The 18,626-nt window shown below is 34.0% G+C and overlaps 1 protein-coding gene across 1 annotated transcript in view; it reads right to left on the minus strand.

Annotated features, from left to right (window-relative positions):
• Positions 1-2,363: 2,363 nt before the first annotated feature.
• The window catches only part of LOC148941842 (uncharacterized), a 33,241-nt gene continuing 16,978 nt past the window's right edge, over positions 2,364-18,626 (minus strand). The window contains exons 3-4 of the mRNA XM_089103360.1: positions 12,804-13,095; positions 2,364-2,624 (exon numbers count right to left, since the gene is read on the minus strand). Coding sequence (XP_088959486.1) covers positions 2,438-2,624; positions 12,804-13,095 — 479 coding nt within the window. The 3' untranslated portion in view covers positions 2,364-2,437. The remainder of the gene's footprint in view (positions 2,625-12,803; positions 13,096-18,626) is intronic.

Below are 18,626 nucleotides of genomic sequence, written 5' to 3' on the forward strand. Positions count from 1 at the left end.
AATGTGTCCAGATTTTTAAAAGGGTGTATATTGTTAAGATTTACTGGAAAATTTTCTCCATCATAAAAATAGCAGGCCAAACTATAAAGTCTTAAAAAAAACGATTAGTTTTATAATGTTTTTTACTTTTCCCCTGAACAGACTAAGTCAATATAAAACAAACATAATTTAAATTAAAAAACTTTTTCTACAATTAAGTTTTTCAAAGAAAAGTAAAGAACTCCATTAAACAAAAAATTAGCAAAAATAAAATCAAATAATCTACCAAGCGTAAAACTACCACAAATCAGCATCGATAAATAAATGAAACCCAAAACAAATAGAAATTACAATAAGTAACAGAGTCAAACTCAAAACGAGCAGAAATTAACATAAGTTGGGCGCAAAACGCCTATGCCTTGGCAAGACAAGAACAAAATTTGCACTTTACTGAAAAAATACAAATGAATTTGCATTGTCAGTTTAATATACATATACTGATATTTAGTAATCAAAATGTTAATATTATTTGATTTATTAAAGTTATGAAAGTAAAAACATTTAAGCTGAATCCATCAACATAAAATCATAGCCGGTAAATTAAATTTAAAATAAATTTCCTCTCCAAAACTAGGTTTAACCTGATTATAATGATTCAATGTAGCAGAATTTAAAACCAGCCCTTGCCATTTCTGAATTTCTTGACCCTCCAAGATAAATCGTACCTGGCTCACTAAATTTGTTGGTAGATCACGGGAACCAAGGCCATTATTCCATAAGTAAGGCATTCCAACTCTTTCTAGTAATGACTTAATTTACTGCTTAATTTAGTAATGACTTGTTTTTAGTTATTACTTTTTACGCGTTATTTTTAACGGTAATAGGCTTTCATAAGAAGTTAAGTATTTCATGAAGTTTCTCAGTCTTTAGGCTTAAGTAGAATCGGATAAATTAGTAGATAATTAAGTTTATTAGTAGATAATAATCGGATAATTCAGTAGAAGTAAAACAGCCAGATAAGTTCAATGTTCCAGGTCATCATAAAATGACATGAACTCTCCCACATGTCTTTGATTTAAAAAATTTCGTCATTGATAACCTGAGCACCACTTAGCGTTGTGGAAAACTGTTCTTGATATTGCGTGACGCTAACGAGCGTCACCTACTGACGCTAACGAGCGTCACCTACTGACGCTAACGAGCGTCAAATACTGACGCTAACGAGCGTCACCTACTGACGCTAACGAGCTTTACCTACTGACGCTAACGAGCGTCACTTACTGACGCTAACGAGCTTTACCTACTGACGCTAACGAACGTCACCTACTGACGCTAACGAGCATCATCTACTGACGCTAATTAGTGAAGTTCCGAAAACTCTCTACTGTTGATGGCGTGAAATCGTTGCTGTGTTAAAGACTTCTTACAATTTTCCTATAGGTTTTTATATTTGTCTTATGATTTTGTTTGTGACACCCCTTTTGGTACAGCCACTGGCCTGGAAATCCCGAAATTCAGACAGTGACCAAAAATCTTTAAATTTGTTCGTCTAATTCTCCTTTTAGTTGAAATAAAAAACGATGCTATGTGACAGTTTTTCTTTTTTGTTTAAATAGAATGATATATGACGTATATGACGTATGATGTGATGATAAAAAATATATGACGTATGATGCTGATGCTGTGAACTTAGCGTATTGAAGTTTGCTGTTTTTCATCGTTTGCTGCCTTCTCGACCATAGAGCTCCCTCCCCCTATATTTAAGTATGTTATTTCTATAATATCCTTTATTTTCCGCATAATTTTAATGTTCCTTCCAGGTACCCCACCCCATAAGCCCCACGATTTGAAAACCTTCTAAATACGTTTCTAAACTTTTTATTTAGCTCACCTTTTCGTTCTATTAAATAAGCGAATCTGCTAAATACTAAATAAGCGAATCTGTTAATTAAATAAGCGAATCTGCTAATTAAATAAGCGAATCTGCCAATTAAATAAGTGAATCTGCTAATTAAATAAGCGAATCTGCTAATTAAATAAGCGAATCTGCTAATTAAATCAGCGAATCTGCTATATAAACAAGTGAATCTGCTAATTAAATAAGCGAATATGCTAATTAAATAAGCTAATCTCCTAAATACTAGGTGACAGTTCTTGTCTTTTTCGACTTTTAGTTGTTATTTTAAACTTATGAAGTTCTGTAAGTTTTTCCTCTTCTTTGCTGTATTTCTTGTCCTTCAAGTTTGTGAACTTTTTTTTCGCTGTTGGTTGCAATGATTGTTTAATAAACAACTCAGAAATAAATTTTTTTATTTGATTCGAAGGCATTCAATTTGATTATAATCCTTTCTTGTGTCTAATTTAAACTTAACATGGATTTCAAATTCTAAAGTACGTAAAAATGTATTTTTAAGTAAAATGGAACACACTGGAATAAATAAATAAATATTATCTAAACTTAGTGATAATTGTCAACTTCGTTATTTTCTTCTTCTATTCTGCCCAGTTTGCGGTCGATGAAGTTCAAGAACGAAAATGGCTCAGTTTCACAACTCATTCGCCCGCAGACATTGCCATCTTTAACACCCATGCGGAAATTAACCAAAATTTTCCTCAAATATGGGGGTGTCATCGGCTCTAGTAATCTAAAAGAAGAGTTTCGTCAAATTACTTCCGTTTAAGGCAGGGTTACCACCAGTAGTGATTTATCACTATGTCTAGTCTAGTGATTTTGTATATTACCTAAACAAAAAAAATTACTAAATCAGCGCATAAATCGCTAGATTATTGAAGAAAACCCCTAAGTTAACCAAACAATTACTACAATTTAGTGATTTTTTTTTCACCAAGTGGAAACCCTGGTTTAAGAGCAAAGTACGTCGAATCCAAATAACAATTCCATAACAGCTTACTTGACATGAATCTTGTATATCGGCTGCAGAAGCTTTAAACATATGAAAATGACATGAACACATTGGCTTCATAAGCTTTGAATTTATGGATTACTCTAGTTTAGTTGTCGGTTACATATTTGGAATCAATATAAAAATACATTCCTTTAATTCACAATATTTGACATCGAAATTCTGTATTTTAAAATTTCGATTTTTATTGACAAGGGTCGCTCTTTACTTACAGGTAACTATAATGAACGGTTTTGATAAAGTGTTATTCTCCATTATTTTTACTTGCGAGCAAGTCCTTCGAGTCCAGGTTCAATTCCATTTTAGAACGGTTTACTTTACATGAAAATATCGCTTGCAGCAGCTTTAGACTTATGGTTTACTCTCGGTTTGTTGTCTGTTACATATTTGGAATCAATATAAAAAATACATTCCTTTAATTCACAATATTGACATCGAAATTCTGTATTTTAGAGTTTCGAGTTTTATTGACAAGGGTCGCTCTTTACTTACAGGTAACTATAATGAACGGTTTTGATAAAGAGTTATTCCCCATTATTTTTATTTACAAGCAAGTCCTTCGAGTCCAGGTTCAATACCATTTTAGAACGGTTTTCTTTACATGAAAATATCGCTTGCAGCAGCTTTAGACTTATGGTTTACTCTCGGTTTGTTGTCTGTTACATATTTGGAATCAATATAAAAAATACATTTCTTTAATTCACAATATTGACATCGAAATTCTGTATTTTATAGTTTCGAGTTTTATTACCAAGGGTCCCTCTTTACTTACAGGTAACTATAATGAACGGTTTTGATAAAGTGTTATTCCCCATTATTTTTATTTACAAGCAAGTCCTTCGAGTCCAGGTTCAATTCCATTTTAGAGCGGTTTTCTTTACATGAAAATATCGCTTGCAGTAGCTTTAGACTTATGGTTTACTCTCGGTTTATTGTCTGTTACATATTTGGAATCAATATAAAAAATACATTCCTTTAATTCACAATATTGACATCGAAATTCTGTATTTTAGAGTTTCAATTTTTATTGACAAGCGTCGCTCTTTACTTACAGATAATTATAATGAACCAGTTTGATAAGGTTTTCTTCCCCAATACTTCTACTTACGAGCAAGTACTTCAAGTCAACGTAAACATTTAAAAAACTTAAACACGCTTACGGTTTACAGTTTTAAGTTTAAGCTTAAGTTGAAATTAACGGTTTAGTTGTGAGTTTATATTGGCTTTTACACACCGGAATTAGCAAAAAAAAACTTTTTTCTTTCAATGTAAAAAATTATCATCAAGATTCTAATTTTTTAGAGTTTCGGGTTCAATTGACAAGGGTTGCTCTTTATTTAAAACTTGTTACCATGAACAGCTCTGGATAAAGCCCCCCCCCCCTATTAATTCTTTTTACAAAGTTTTGATTTCACATAAACATTCAAGGACGACTTCAGCGGCTTTCACGCAACGTACGTAATTTTTTATCCGCGTGGTTAAATTACGTTACATAAATTTTCACACTTAGCCGAGTCCTTCACACTAGGCTAACATAGAAATCAATAAAATCATCGTCTAAAATTATCACGGTCAGCATAAGCAACCTATTCAAAAATTGAAAATTTGGAAAGGAGATGGGGATTCAAGCTCTGATTAAGCGTGAAAAGCTACCTAGCAAGTCCGTATCCAGGAGGGGGTTTACCAGGTTAAAAATGCCCCCCCCCCCCAAAAAAAAAAAAAAAAATTTCCCACTCGTAAAAACGTAACAGCAATGCATATAAATACATCCTTCATAAGTTTTCAAAAAAATATTATAACCCGCCTCCTCCCCGAACAAAAATCCTAGATACGCCCTTGAATCTAGGAAAATTTCATTAATTTATATTCAAAATCTGTTAATTGTTCGTTCAGATATTAAATTTTATTGTTATTATAATGACTTACGGAACATAACGAAACATAAAGTTACGTAACGTAGAGTTCTAAGTAGACCTCGAATCTACTCAGCACTGCCTTCGTTACGGACAAAATTTGCTCCGAAAATTACATAGACTAAAGTCATAACGTAGCTACAGTGTGAATGGATGTACAACAATGTGCGAAAGAACCATTACTTTGCATAACAGTTTATAGAATTATCCAGTATGATCATTTCATCATTCTCTATCTCACACATTATAAAAACCCGGACCGGGGTGCGAGTGCTCCGGAGAACGTTTTTGCAGATATAAACATAAGCGAAGTCAGATCTTTTCATGGGTAGACAAGTCAGACTGTGATCGAATCGGAAACAAGTGGAAACCCGCTGTTGCGAATAATGGATTTTGTTGGAAACAATCGGAAACATGCATCCCGCTAATGCAGAAATAAGTGGGAGGAGCTTTTTGTTCGCACCGAGAACGAAGACCAGAAATGATCTGCGATAAGCTTACTGTCTATAAACTATGCTTTGCATGAACAAATTAGTTGCAGTAACTTCTACCTCACGGTTAATTTTAAATTTGTTGAATTTTATATATTTGGGATTATTATAAAAACATACTCTTTTCATCTATAATATTGTTATTGAAATTTCTTTGTTTTAGAGTTTCGGTTTCTATAGACAAGATTTGCTCTTTAATTATCGGGCAATATAATGAACTGTTTTGACAAAGCTTTTCCCTCATAACTTCTCTTTACGGGCAAAATGCTTCGACCCTGCGTAGACAGCTAAGAGTAGCCTAATTAGCATAAACATATTTGCTGTGGCAACCAAAAGCATTGTGCAAAATAAGTAAATGCCACAAACCGGGGGAAAAACTAAAAATGTTAGTTAGTTTTTATTAATGAATATATTAAATCTTATTAAAATAATTCAGAAGATGAGATGCATTTTGTTTTGATTATGTATTAAAATTCTATTAATTAATTGTTTTTACAATGATGATTTTTTGGCTATCAAGTATACGACAAAATATATTCTGTACCTAGCTATTTTTATAAGTGAGAAAAATGTATAAATTACTTTTTTGGAAAAAATGAATATAGGCTATACATATCTTGAACAACCCAAAACAAGTGACTATCTTAATCAATCTGTTTGAATGAGTCGTATTTTCAACTTTAAGAAAAATGTCACATTAATCATGGCGGATTTATCAATAATTGTGGTGGACTTATGAATACCGCGGCGGAATATAATCGGGACAAAATGAACCGCCTGGGATATTTTTGTGGAGAATTGGGACAACCTAAGCTGTACTCTAAAAGCAAAGAGAAAGAGAAATCTCAAGATGAAAATGGTTTTCTGTTGAGGCTATAACAGAGGCGTCAATGGGAGGCAATCATCAATTTTTATATCCCTTCCACAAATGGATTAAAAGGACAATATTTTTTGGGGACTTTTATTGAAAAATTACAAAAAAAAATCCCTCCCAAATTTTGATAAACACATTTTTTTAATATTTTTATTGAAAGAAAATGTAAAGAATACCCCCCCCCCCCCTCCGCTCTTGATTTAGAAAATATATTTTTTGTTTATTCATTAATAAAAATTTAAAAAAACATCTTGCACACCTCCCCCTACATTTTCGCGAATCGCCGCCCATAAAGCATTTATTTGCAGATTTAGATAAAGTCGTTTTATTTTTTACCAGAGAAATGTGATAACTTCAATGTTGCACATTGTATGTATATTATGTGTTTCAAAAGGGATCGACAAATTTTTCCTGGAAATGCGGATCAAACTAACAAAAAAAAAGAATCAAAAATCATATATTTTTAATCTTCAGTTTTCAACTTTTTTAGGAAGGTTTTTTTGTAATAGTCTCAGAGAAGGGAGGAATTCCTTCCTTTATATACAGGTTTCGTATATACAGGATACGCATATACACAAATAAAACGTGTTTATGTTTTAGTGGGCCTAAAACAGTACATCCGTTTTCATCGTCTTTTGGGCGCTAGGAACCTGAAAAAAGCACAACACTGGTTTTTCGTGACGACCTTTTTCTGTGCATATATGATTCTATGTAAAGTATTATCTAGAATTATCATAACGGTTTTGGAATTTAGAGTAACCAGATATGAGAAAGTCAACATTCTGACGCATAACTTTCCAACTCTTACTTCCATAATTATATTTAACTTGAAACAGTACTATTAGAAGAATTCCCTACGCAACGTGTTTCTGGTTCTTAAAGAGAAAGTTGTATTATTTTTATGTTATTTAATACTATTATACATGAGATTAAAAAAATGAATAATAGTAATCATAAAATTAAATTGTAATTAATTTACTTATAAATATTTAACTAGCTATATAGTTATCAATACATTAAATTTATTTATGACATTATATTTATACAGTCAAATTAAAGTATTTAAAACGAAACTATAAATACAGTTTCAAATGAAATAAACAAGATTTAAAACTGAAAAAAATTATTAAACCTGAATATAAATTTAACATTATTTTATGCTTGTCCAGAAATCAAATGATTTAAGTTATTCTGTATTATCAAAAATAAATTCACACGATAGTCATGGGTGGTCGGCCGATCAAAGAGGCAAAAAATAATGCACACAATTTGTGTCACAATTGTGTCATGTGTCATCATGGGTGGTCGGCCGACCAAAGAGGCAAAAAATAATGCACACAATTTGTGTCAAAAATTTTGAAAACCTAACGGAAACAGGTGACTATAACTATGTGTTTAAACCTAAACAATACTAAATTAATTCAACATTAAATTTAAACAATACAAATAAATAGGCCTACATCATCGTAAGCAAAGCTTTATGGCTAAGAATACGAGGTGAAACTAAAGGAAAAAACACGCATAAAGAAAAAACAGAAAAACAGCCGCCCAAGCCAGAGTAAAGTGCAGTGCAATAAACAATATACTCATCCATTTTCATTTTGGCCGAGAAAGATCCACCTTGGAAATGTAAAAAAAACACAATTTTCCTGAAGGTACCCAACGGGTGACACTTTTTAGCTAGCCAGTAGCTGACACTTTTAACTTTCCAGTAGGTTAATCTAGGCAATATTACAGGCAGTCAGAAGATTAAGTTCCGATTTGACTGATGCAGTGAATGGAAAAAATGGGGGGGGGGGGAATCGAAAGTAGAGCCGCCAAATTAGTTGAAGTATTCCGAAATATTTAAGTCGGCGTTGCTAGACTTCAAAATGCCTATCAGCAGCAATGACCATCTTTTTTATATTAAATAACATTACTAGCTCAACAGTGGTAGTATCTCTGTATATGTTGTTCTCTCTGACTCCGCTAGCAATCCATTCGAGTGTTTCCCAAACTTTTCCAAACGCCCAGTTCCCAGAACCGATTAGAAATGATTAAAATCCCTCTCTCTATCCCAACCAAATCTTAAAGTAAAACAAATTGAAAATGTTTTTCACGAACCTACCGCAGATAAAACATCTTGCCTGAATATTTAAATTTTGTGTAAGGTTCTAACTACGATCAAGAGTATAATTCAGGGGAGGGTACCTTGTTCGGACTCCCCCTCCCAGACATTCTTGTCCAACACATAAAAACGTAACTGAAATGCATAAAAAAAAATTTTGATGCATTTTAATTTTCTACAACCCCCCCCCCCCCCAAAAAAAAACCCTCATCCCCGTAAACAAATTCTGAATATGCCATTGATTGCAATATAATATTTTAGTTACAATAGAACTGTGTACACGAAAAACCCAACAATTTTTTATTTTAAGTATTCCGAAACCGTTTTCTAGTTATAGATTGTTTTCAGTACGTAATTACGTAAAGTGAAAAATATGAAACCCCATTACAATGAAAACAGTGACTTGGATTGTAAATTCCAAAATTAAGCTCACGTTCTCGTCATAACTGGCTGGTCAAGTAAAAAAAAAAAAAACCTTTACATGTTTGTGAAGTCATGCTGAATATGGCTTTCAGAACTGGAGTAAATTCGTGGTAAACTTAAAGATTATATAAAAAAGTGATGCTTGAAGTCAAAACAAATTAAACTTTAAGATCAGTGTTTTGTGCAATTCAAAAGTCAGGGATATTCCGGTTTTAGAAGGTTCATTGGACAATTAAAAACCTCGAATCAGATACCTTTATGTATGTCTCTGGTGCCGTGACTATAGGCATAAAAAAAAAATATATATATATATATATATATATATATATATATATATATATATATATATATATATATATATATATATATATATATATATATATATATATATATATATATATATATATATATATATATATATATATATATATATATATATATATATATATGGCTGTGAAAGTTTTCACGTTCCAACTCAAAATATCAGACTTCGGTTTCGCTGTTCCTTGGTACTTTCAGTATGATATTATAAAACAAATAGAATACTTCTGTTACAACTGGCTGGTCTCGGAGATTTTCCAGTTCTAAAAATCGTTGGTACTTGTATAGAATTCAGTAAGTGCGCGATAAGTAAAGTTTCGTTTATGCTAATGAAATAAAACAAAATAGGATTAAAATATAATAGTTTAGAAACAAATTTGGGTTACATATTTTCCCATCAGGGAGGCGGATGGGGGTAAAGCATAGCATATATTAAATACGTAGGGGAGAAGTGGGTATGTTCGGACAAGAGTACGTTGAGACATATGCACTTTCGACAGAAAATATGGGATAAAACAAAAACTTGTCTAGGCACATTGCGTTTGCCATCTATCGCTAAAACTGTGGACGAAAAATAGTGGTTCTTAGATGAAATTTTTTTCAAAGTATTGAGGTGAGAAGTTTTTCTGTGTATTTTGAAAAAGACAAATTAGTGTGCGAGATTTTGAAGTAATTTAAAGTAAGCTCAGTTGGAGAAAAGTATTAGTTCAGTTGGAATTGATAAATTCCAACTGATCTAATACAATAGTGTTACACATACAATACTAATACAATAGTGTAATACACTATTGTATTAGTCCAAATTGAACTAATAAAACAGTGTAGAAAGGGAAGATACCTGGTTTTGAAAACCCATTGACAATGTTTGCGGGAGAGAAGGCTTCTGGGAAGGATTCTCCAAGCAACTGACTTATTCCGTACTCAGTCACTGCTCTGCCAGGGTGAGACCTGGGTGAAACCTGGTGATTTCGTTTTGGTGGAGTACAAACGCAAGAAGGGTTCAAAATTTAATACTGGTGAGGTCCTAGAGGAACAAGGTGATGGTTACTTTGTCAACTTCCTGAAAAAGCAACTCCCATCTTGGAAGTTAGTGTTCCCCAGTGAAAGAGAAGAGGCCTTTGTGGATCCTGGAGAGGTCAAATTGCGTCTCCCAGTTCCTAGGCTCTATGGTGGGACTGAACGCGTTTCAAACATGATTATTTTTTAGATAGATCTATCTACATATGCAAACTGGCAAAAAAACTGGCAAAAAGAAACTGGCAAAATATGTTGCTGCAGTGCCTACTTTTGTTACTTGAAGCTGAAAAGTTTCTACGTGTTTTGTATTTTTCTTAATAACTGAAAACGAATTTGTACTTACAACTATGTCCCAGAGTACCATGCAACTGAAACATAGTACCCAGCTCATGGGTACTATGGGACAAAATCAGTGCAATCAGAAAACAAACGGGCTAAACCTCTGTTATAAACTTTAAAAAATGAAAACATTATATTAAAATGGCGAATGATTAGGCTACGCAGAGCTGGGTGATTCAGTAAAATCGAGTCACAAATGGCTAAGATACATATCTTGAAGCTGAACAAGTCCCAGGGTACCCACTTCTCCCCCAAACCTAACCTATGTACCCTTTAGTCCCCCCCAAACCCCGAAAAACTAAAGTTTAAATATAGTTCCCGGAGTGAGAAACCCTTTGTCTCCCTTTGTTTATAAAGCGTCCCGTATGAAACACATGTTAATGTCTATCTTATGTTCAATACAATTGTCGCCTACTTATTGGATTCTAGCCAAGTACCAAATCGTTTATACCATGTGGCACATAACATGTGCAGCAGAAGTGTGACATACGTAACGTAAGTAAGCCTAGCGTGGCTTAAGAATGCTTACACGTGACGCAAAGTGCACCTTGGTGCGAGATGTCACTAACTTCTCGACACCTGGTGCATATCTTGGAGCACCATATGTGCTCCATGTCCCAGGCGGCACAATCCCCCCCAATACTTGGCATAATTTCACCACGCTGGGCAAAAAGGGCGTATCCATGATCTATGTTCGAGGAAGAAGTGGGGGAGTCCATAAAAAAAAAACACATCAAAATGTGTTTATAGACATTTTGTTAGGTTTTCACGAGTCGGACAAAATTTCAGGGGGAAGATCAAACCCGGTAACTTTTCTGGATGTGACCTCGCTTGGAACGCACCACCTGACATGGGTGATTTCTGAAAGCCAGCTACCCTTCGGCTTGATTAAACAATTGACATTTCAAAAAGTACACCAAGTACAGAGAGTGAGCAATCCTCCGGGCTGTTCACCAGTAGATACCAAAAATTAGTTTTACATTTTTACATCGTCATGCTGAATAATCTAGAGTAAATTCGTGGTTAATTGAAGATTAGTAAGTAAGTAACTAAGTGTGACGGCACTACGCTCTTATGGTCCAAACCAGCGGTGGTGATCTCCGTTTCGTGGCCCTCATCCAGGAAGTGCAATGGAGGGCTGGGGGCCAGCCATCCTGTGCTTTCGCACACCCTTCCATCTTACCTTCCCCTGATTTATCCTGGTACCTTTTTATAGCTGGGTCGACTCTGGCTGAGCTTACGGAGTCACAACACTGACCCTCGTCCCAAACCCAAATAACTGGTCACGCCAGGAATCGAACCCGTACCCCTTGGGACAATCGAAGATTATATAGGTAACAATTATTCAAGTTACATCAAATCAAGCTTAGAGGTGCAGCGTAGTGTGCAATTCTATATTCAATATTATTTAGTTATATCATTCACTTGATGAAACGAAATAAAACTTTATATTCAATTATGTTAAGAACAGTGTCGTATCCAGGATTTTTTTTTCTTGGGGGGGGGGGGGTACAAAAAATAACTTTAAAAACGCATTAATTTTTTTAGATTCATTTTTGTTACATTTTTAAGAGCTGGAAAAAAATTTCTGGGAGGGGGTTCAAATTCCCTAATCCTTCCCCCTGGATACGGCCTTGTTTAATAATATTAGTCATATTTATTATTGTAGTAATATTTATTCCACTTATGTTTTATCTTTAAATTTTTTGCAAGTTTTTCCTTTATATCTGCTATTGTTACTTACAATATAGTTTATTATTGATATATTTAACTTTATCCAGTCTCTTCATCATGTTTCTATGCTTATTTTGATATTCCGAAATAATAGTTTAATTAAAGCCTTTGTTTTCTAGATTGTTTTTAAATCTTTTTTTCACTTTGCGATGACGGAGAAATTATATTTTTTTTTTTTTAACTTTCCGTAAATATTACAGAGAATCTACAATTAATATTACATATTAATATTATATTAATATGTAATATTAATATTACAATTCTGTTGGAAACGTTTTTAGTCCATTAAAGGGTTTTATAAATAGGATTCTGACGAAAAGAGAGATTTGTTAAAAATTTTTAATCATTCCAAATAGCTTAATTTAATAACTGTTTTGTTATTCTTGACTGAATTTGACTTTGATTCTTGACTGTGAGTCTTGACTGAACCTATGTAAGCTGAGGAAGCCTGGATACTTTAAAAAAAAATTTGATTTTAGTAACATATATATATATATATATATATATATATATATATATATATATATATATATATATATATATATATATATATATATATATATATATATATATATTTGGTTTATGTATCGCCTTTAAACTTTATGTATTGTAACGTAACAGCTTTTGAATTGTTATAGTCTGAATTTTGGTATGAATAAGCTCTATTGATGTTTAGCTTACTTGACAATGCCGCCAACGGGGCTTCCCCAGTATCCTCCAATTATATCACCAGCTTCACAAGTAAATCGTTCGACACATTCGTCTTCTTCAAGAGATGCCCTCATATAAAGAACCATAATTCTGTCTAACATTTTTGCCATAGGCCTCATTTCAGGCTCGTTCATTCTTCGAAGACTCTGAATGAATATACCCTCCATGCCACTGAAGATGAACATCAGCCGGCTGATATAATTTGATAGAAGAGATTCAGCTGAATGCATAGCACGGCCAATAAATCCATTGTGCTTTTCAACTAGAAAATATTTAAACATATAAATACTCATATAATAACATTTAAGTATATAGAAATGTAATATAAAAAGACCTGGAACCAGAATTTTGCTCGAGGGAATTTGGTAGAGAAATCCTCTCCCCTTCCTAAAACCACACTTTTCTTCTTTTAAAGCTTTATCTGTGGCATCCAAGGCCGTACCCAAAGGAGGATTAGGGGTGTTTGACCCCCCCCCCCAGAAATTTTTGGTTGACTCGTAAAAACGCAACAAAAATGGATATAAACAAACTTTGTATGCGTTTTTGAGGGTTTTTTGTGTGTAAATTCCACCCCCCCCCCGAAAAAAAATCTTTGTGTAAGACCCCCTCCGAAAAAAAAATCCTGGGTACGGCCTTGGCGGCATCTCTAGTCTAATTAGCCAAGTATCTTCATACTAATTAATTTTCTTTCTTAAGATACCAAATCAGACGTGGGTTACTTGAAATTAGTAAATGGTTCACTTGATGACCAATGGGTGATAGCTCCCCAGCCTTTCTCCAAATAATGCTTCAAATATAAGCAGAGGTGTACAGAAGCAGATTTTTAGGGGAAATTGGAATGTTCTCCTGAGCCGTAGCAATAAAAAGGTAAACTACAAAAAAGATCTTGGTCTAGGACACTAGGGTCTAGGGTCTTGGCACACTAGGACATGGTTTTCCTACACAAAAATTCAATTAAAAAAAAAGTTAAATATCTAGCAGCTAGTACTGATGTGATTGGGTTCGGTAAGCATCACTGTAGTCTAGAATAAAATTTCTAGTGTAGTGACTCCAGTAAAAATGGTGCTGGCAGTTGGAATTATCATCAGGTTGGTGCTGGCAATTGCAGGAAAAAAAGAAGATTACTCTCCCATATTTCCGTTAAAAAAATATGTATAATTCTACCGGTTGACTTCTGTGACTGAAGTAGACATCATTCCAGAAAGGCCAAAAGACAACAAAAGAACCTGAAACTATCTAGAACCGACTTTCGTCTATTCATACCGAAAAACATCGAATTTCAAATTTTTTCTTTCGGTTACTTCAAAATTACGAAGCTTTTAGGGATCCAGGATTTTTTAAGGGAGGGGGGAGGGTACAATGTAAAAACTTAAAAAGATATTAAAAATTTGTGTATATGAATTTTCGTTGTATTTTTACAAGTCGGACAAAAACTTCGGGGGGGGGGGGGCAAACCCGAGATCTCCCTCCCCTGGATACGGCCGTCGCTGCCACAAGGAATCACGAAAGTATGTATTTAAAACTAAATAAATTTACAAAAACACCATCAGTAGAAATTCAAACATTAACAAATCTACTGTACATCAAAGACATCTACATCTTCAAAGAATATATACCTCTTCTTGAGTTGATTGGTTCTATACATTTTTAGCTTATTTTTGGCTGATTTTTCATCCAAGTTTCTTTTTTTATATGGTCCCCAGTAGTACCAAAGACTCGTAGATGTATGCGGAAGTCTTTTTTATTAAAAGTTAAATATCCGATACTTCCTAACTAATTAAGATAGAAATGGTTGTAGAATTTTGCACTCAACCAGTTAAAACAAACAAATGTCATTGTCCTTTGTGCTTGGTACTTTATGTGAACGTCATAAAACGTCGCCAAATAGTCCCTCCTCTCTACGGACGAGTATCAAATACTAATCCAGAGCGATTAATAAAGACTGAGAAGGACATGCAATTCGTGAAGAGCACAGTAAAGAAAATATACAGTAGCGACAAAGGCCATACTCTCCATTAAAAACATGTGACACAAAGCTAAAACCACACAACATTCATACCCCACCTTTGTATATCCTTGCTCTGTCGTGAAGAGAGAAAAGAACTGGCTTTTTAGAAACCTCATTGGTTCTTCTTTGAGAAACTTTTAGCCAGTAACAAGAACGAAAGTTTTTTGGGTCATACTTTTTTTTACAAATACTATCTGTGTTTTTATGTGGTCAGAACATGATGGAGAAGACACACAACGCCAGCTTCAGATGACTTGAATCCAGGTTAGGACTTTCCCCTTCCGTTTACTAAGAACAGTATATAATCCCCTGAGAAGAAATGACGAACACAAGGAGAAATAAATGATAGATACAAACAGAGGTGGACCTAGAGCAAAGGGGCAGGGCAATGTGACAAGGGCTCCAAAAAGCAAAATCTTGTGGGGGGGGGGGCAATTTGCAAGTTCGACAATAATTGACAAAAGTGACAAATTTATTTTAAAGAAAAAGTAAAAACAGAAAAAAAAAGAAATGAGGGCACCAGAGAAAATCTTGTGCGTTTTTTACGTCATTTAAATTATTTAAATATTTTACTTTATTTACGTTATTTTATGATATTTATGCAGTTTTACGGTAAAATTCGTCCGACCTAAAGAAGAGAAACGATGATTGGGCCCAAACGTTACACGGAAAATGAGGATCAGCTATAAGTTAAGCCCAATAGAAACTGCTGGTGTAAGCAGATTTGGGGAAACCCAGTCCCCCTTCCCGGAGGCACCATGTTTTCGACATAGGCTACCGCTTCAAAATCTAATTTGTAACTTAAGTCTTTACTAAAACCTGCTTTAGTTTTGTAGATAGTTGAAATAGTCGGCTTTCAGCAAGAAAAAAAATGGCTGCGTTAAAGAAATATTTCGTTCTCTTTACAATTTTAAACTTTCATTTTTTATGGTATGAAAAGCACAAAACTGAAATTATTCCTAACTTTCTAAATATTCCAATTATATCCAGATTACTAAATTTATTTGAAAATAAGAGCTATATAAAGGATTTAAAAATAAAATTTAAGCTTCTAATTATTTATATACACAGGAGCAGAAAAAAACCATCAACTACGAGTATTGCCATTTCCCAGGGTGGATTATAAATATAACTTTAACGACAAATGTTATATAACGTCTTTTGAGTTACCCCTGGTCGATATCCGTGCCATCGTATAAAATGAGTATTACTATCAGCAATACCAGAAGAAGCACGTCTGCACTACATGGTAGTGCATTTTTTTTTGTATTTGCGCTTGGAACTTTTAAAATTAGCCCATTTTTTACGCGTTTTAAAATTTCCTTTTCTTTGCATTTCCACTAAAAATTGTTGTTCTTGGAACATTTTCGCTTTTAAGACTGCGATGCCTTATATCAGGCATGTGCCAACAGTGATTACTAATGGTCAGGTGAGGTAAGCTTAGGTAAGCTTAGGGAAGAACTGCTGGCAATGTAATTCTAAGTTGGTTCTAGTGATTTAATTTGCTTTTATCATTATTCTTGTGTTGTTATTTTGTTAGGGGGACTGAGCCCCTCCCACAGTTTAAAAATAGATTAATAGAGTCTTTATTCGGGAATTATTTTTTTTTGGGTGGGAGAGGGGTATGATCTGGTTGTAAGGGTGGGGGAGGAGTGGGTGGAAGTGGTGGGGTGTGGCTGACGTTGTATTTTGATGGTGGTTGTTGCACTGGAAGTGTGTGGGAGAAGGTGATTGTTTTTTTTTTTTAATTGAATCATTAGTTTAGGATGTTTCTAAGAATGTTTATGTAGGTGATCGCTATGCATTAGTAACTTTTTTTCCTATTGCAGTGATTTATATTTTTATTTATTTATTTTTGTTTATTATATTAAATAAAATTAGAAAAACGTTTACTTTAGTCTCGTATTCTTCGATTGTCATATCACTTTGAAAAAAAATATTACATAAAGCCTTTTGAATCACATCAACCGATCTGTGTTCATCTGTTTAAATGTCCTACCTTAAAAAGGTGCCTAAACCCCCTAATAGTGCGCTTTAGAGATATTTCCAAAGTTAACTAGGGTGTTTCTATGAGTCACTCTTAAGGTAATTCCTCTACCCTCCCTCTTTTTTTTGCTTACATGTCTATACAAGTGAAGCAAAGCATCATTTTTAGTATAGGTAACTTTTACTTCCTCAATTATAAGCATATTTCTTCCAGTTTCAAAAAGTTTTAAGATAAAACGCGTACAACAGGTATGTTAGTATTTGAACTATCTCAAAAACAATTGAAATGTTCATTACAAAAATGTAAGTATTTGATTCTGACATTGTCTCCTCTTAAATATCATGCAAAGATATTTATAGTTTCCCATTTGTGACAAACGTAGTCTTAACCTGGTGCTTAAGACTCATACAGGTGCGTTTTCGTATTAAGAGGGCCGCGCTCTGCAGTTTTCGCTGTGAGTTCACGTTTCATGACGGTGTGGCGGCCTTATTGAAAAATTCCAACTCAGTGGTTGAAAAACACGTCCACAAAAAAAAGAAGTTTGCTGCTTGTATGATGTATGCCCTACCGTTCAAGATGGTGTGAAAAACACGTCCACAAAAAAGAGAAGTTTGCTACTTGTATGATGTATGCCCTACCGTTCATTCATTAATGCTTTATAGAACTTTTTTTTTCGTTAGTTTCTTTCAGCTTAACGTGAGACAAGACAAAAAGAAGTAACAGAATATATGGAAAATAAATAATTTGGGCTATATAATTGCAGATTAAGGGGGGGGAGGGTAAAGTATTTAGACCATGAGAAGTTAGAAAACAATTCTTACTACGTAAAATGCAGAATAATTGTACCTAACATATTAAGCAAGCAGATCTGCTATATTTTACCCCCCCCCCTGAATGTGCAAATATATAGCTCAAATTTGTTTCTAGAGTATGATATTTTTATCTTACTTTGGTATATTTCTTTAGGATTGAGCGCCAGAGAAACATTTTAGAAGAGCATTAGGTCAATCATACAAGTACCAAAAGTTTTTTTCTAATCGCAATTTTCCAGTTTGCACTTTAACAGATATAAAGAACCGATTCGGTGATAAGTGTTTAGCGTTTTTCAAACACAGTTCAGTATTTTTCCTACGCATACTGGAGACGCTAATTCACAAAATGGGGATTTTTCGTTTTTTTTCTTTTCATGAACAGACGAAAAGGTGTTTTTCAAAATCTAAGAGGCCGTTTTTTAGATTTGTAGAATAAGAATACCATGATACAGTTTTTTTTCCAAAATCCAGGGAGGAGGAGGTAATTGCCCACCCCCTCCACCAATATTTGTCTCCGTGGTGTAAACCCAGATAAAGAAATAATTTTTTCAGCCTTTGAAGTCGGCAAAAAGCACAGTGAAATACAACTAATTAAGAACTAGCAACTTTTTACATTAAAAAATAAATAACAAGAATAGTGACATTATGATAAACAGGTTTTTTTATTATAAAGTTCACAGGTGCGTATAAGCCTTAGCTACCACAGTAAATCATATTAGGGTAACGGTAGACTTTAAAAATTTCACAATCTTTGATTGCTCAAAAAAGTTGATGTTGGTCGTATTTATGACCATTAAGTCCAAAGTCATGTCACTTGCATAGAAAGGGCTAATGAGATTAAAAATGACCTGTAACGGATATTGCACTTGGGGCACTAGCCCATTCAGCTTGCGCAATAGGATGGAAATAAAACCTGAAGTCAGTAACGTATAGCTGGTTTACACACCTCTGAGCTTAATTTGGTTGCTAGAAAGTGATCTGTCTGA

This window comes from Artemia sp. Qi Xiang Cuo, chromosome 17 (genome assembly GCF_049724085.1).
Source record: "Artemia sp. Qi Xiang Cuo chromosome 17, ASM4972408v1, whole genome shotgun sequence".
Lineage (NCBI taxonomy): Eukaryota > Metazoa > Arthropoda > Branchiopoda > Anostraca > Artemiidae > Artemia > Artemia sp. Qi Xiang Cuo.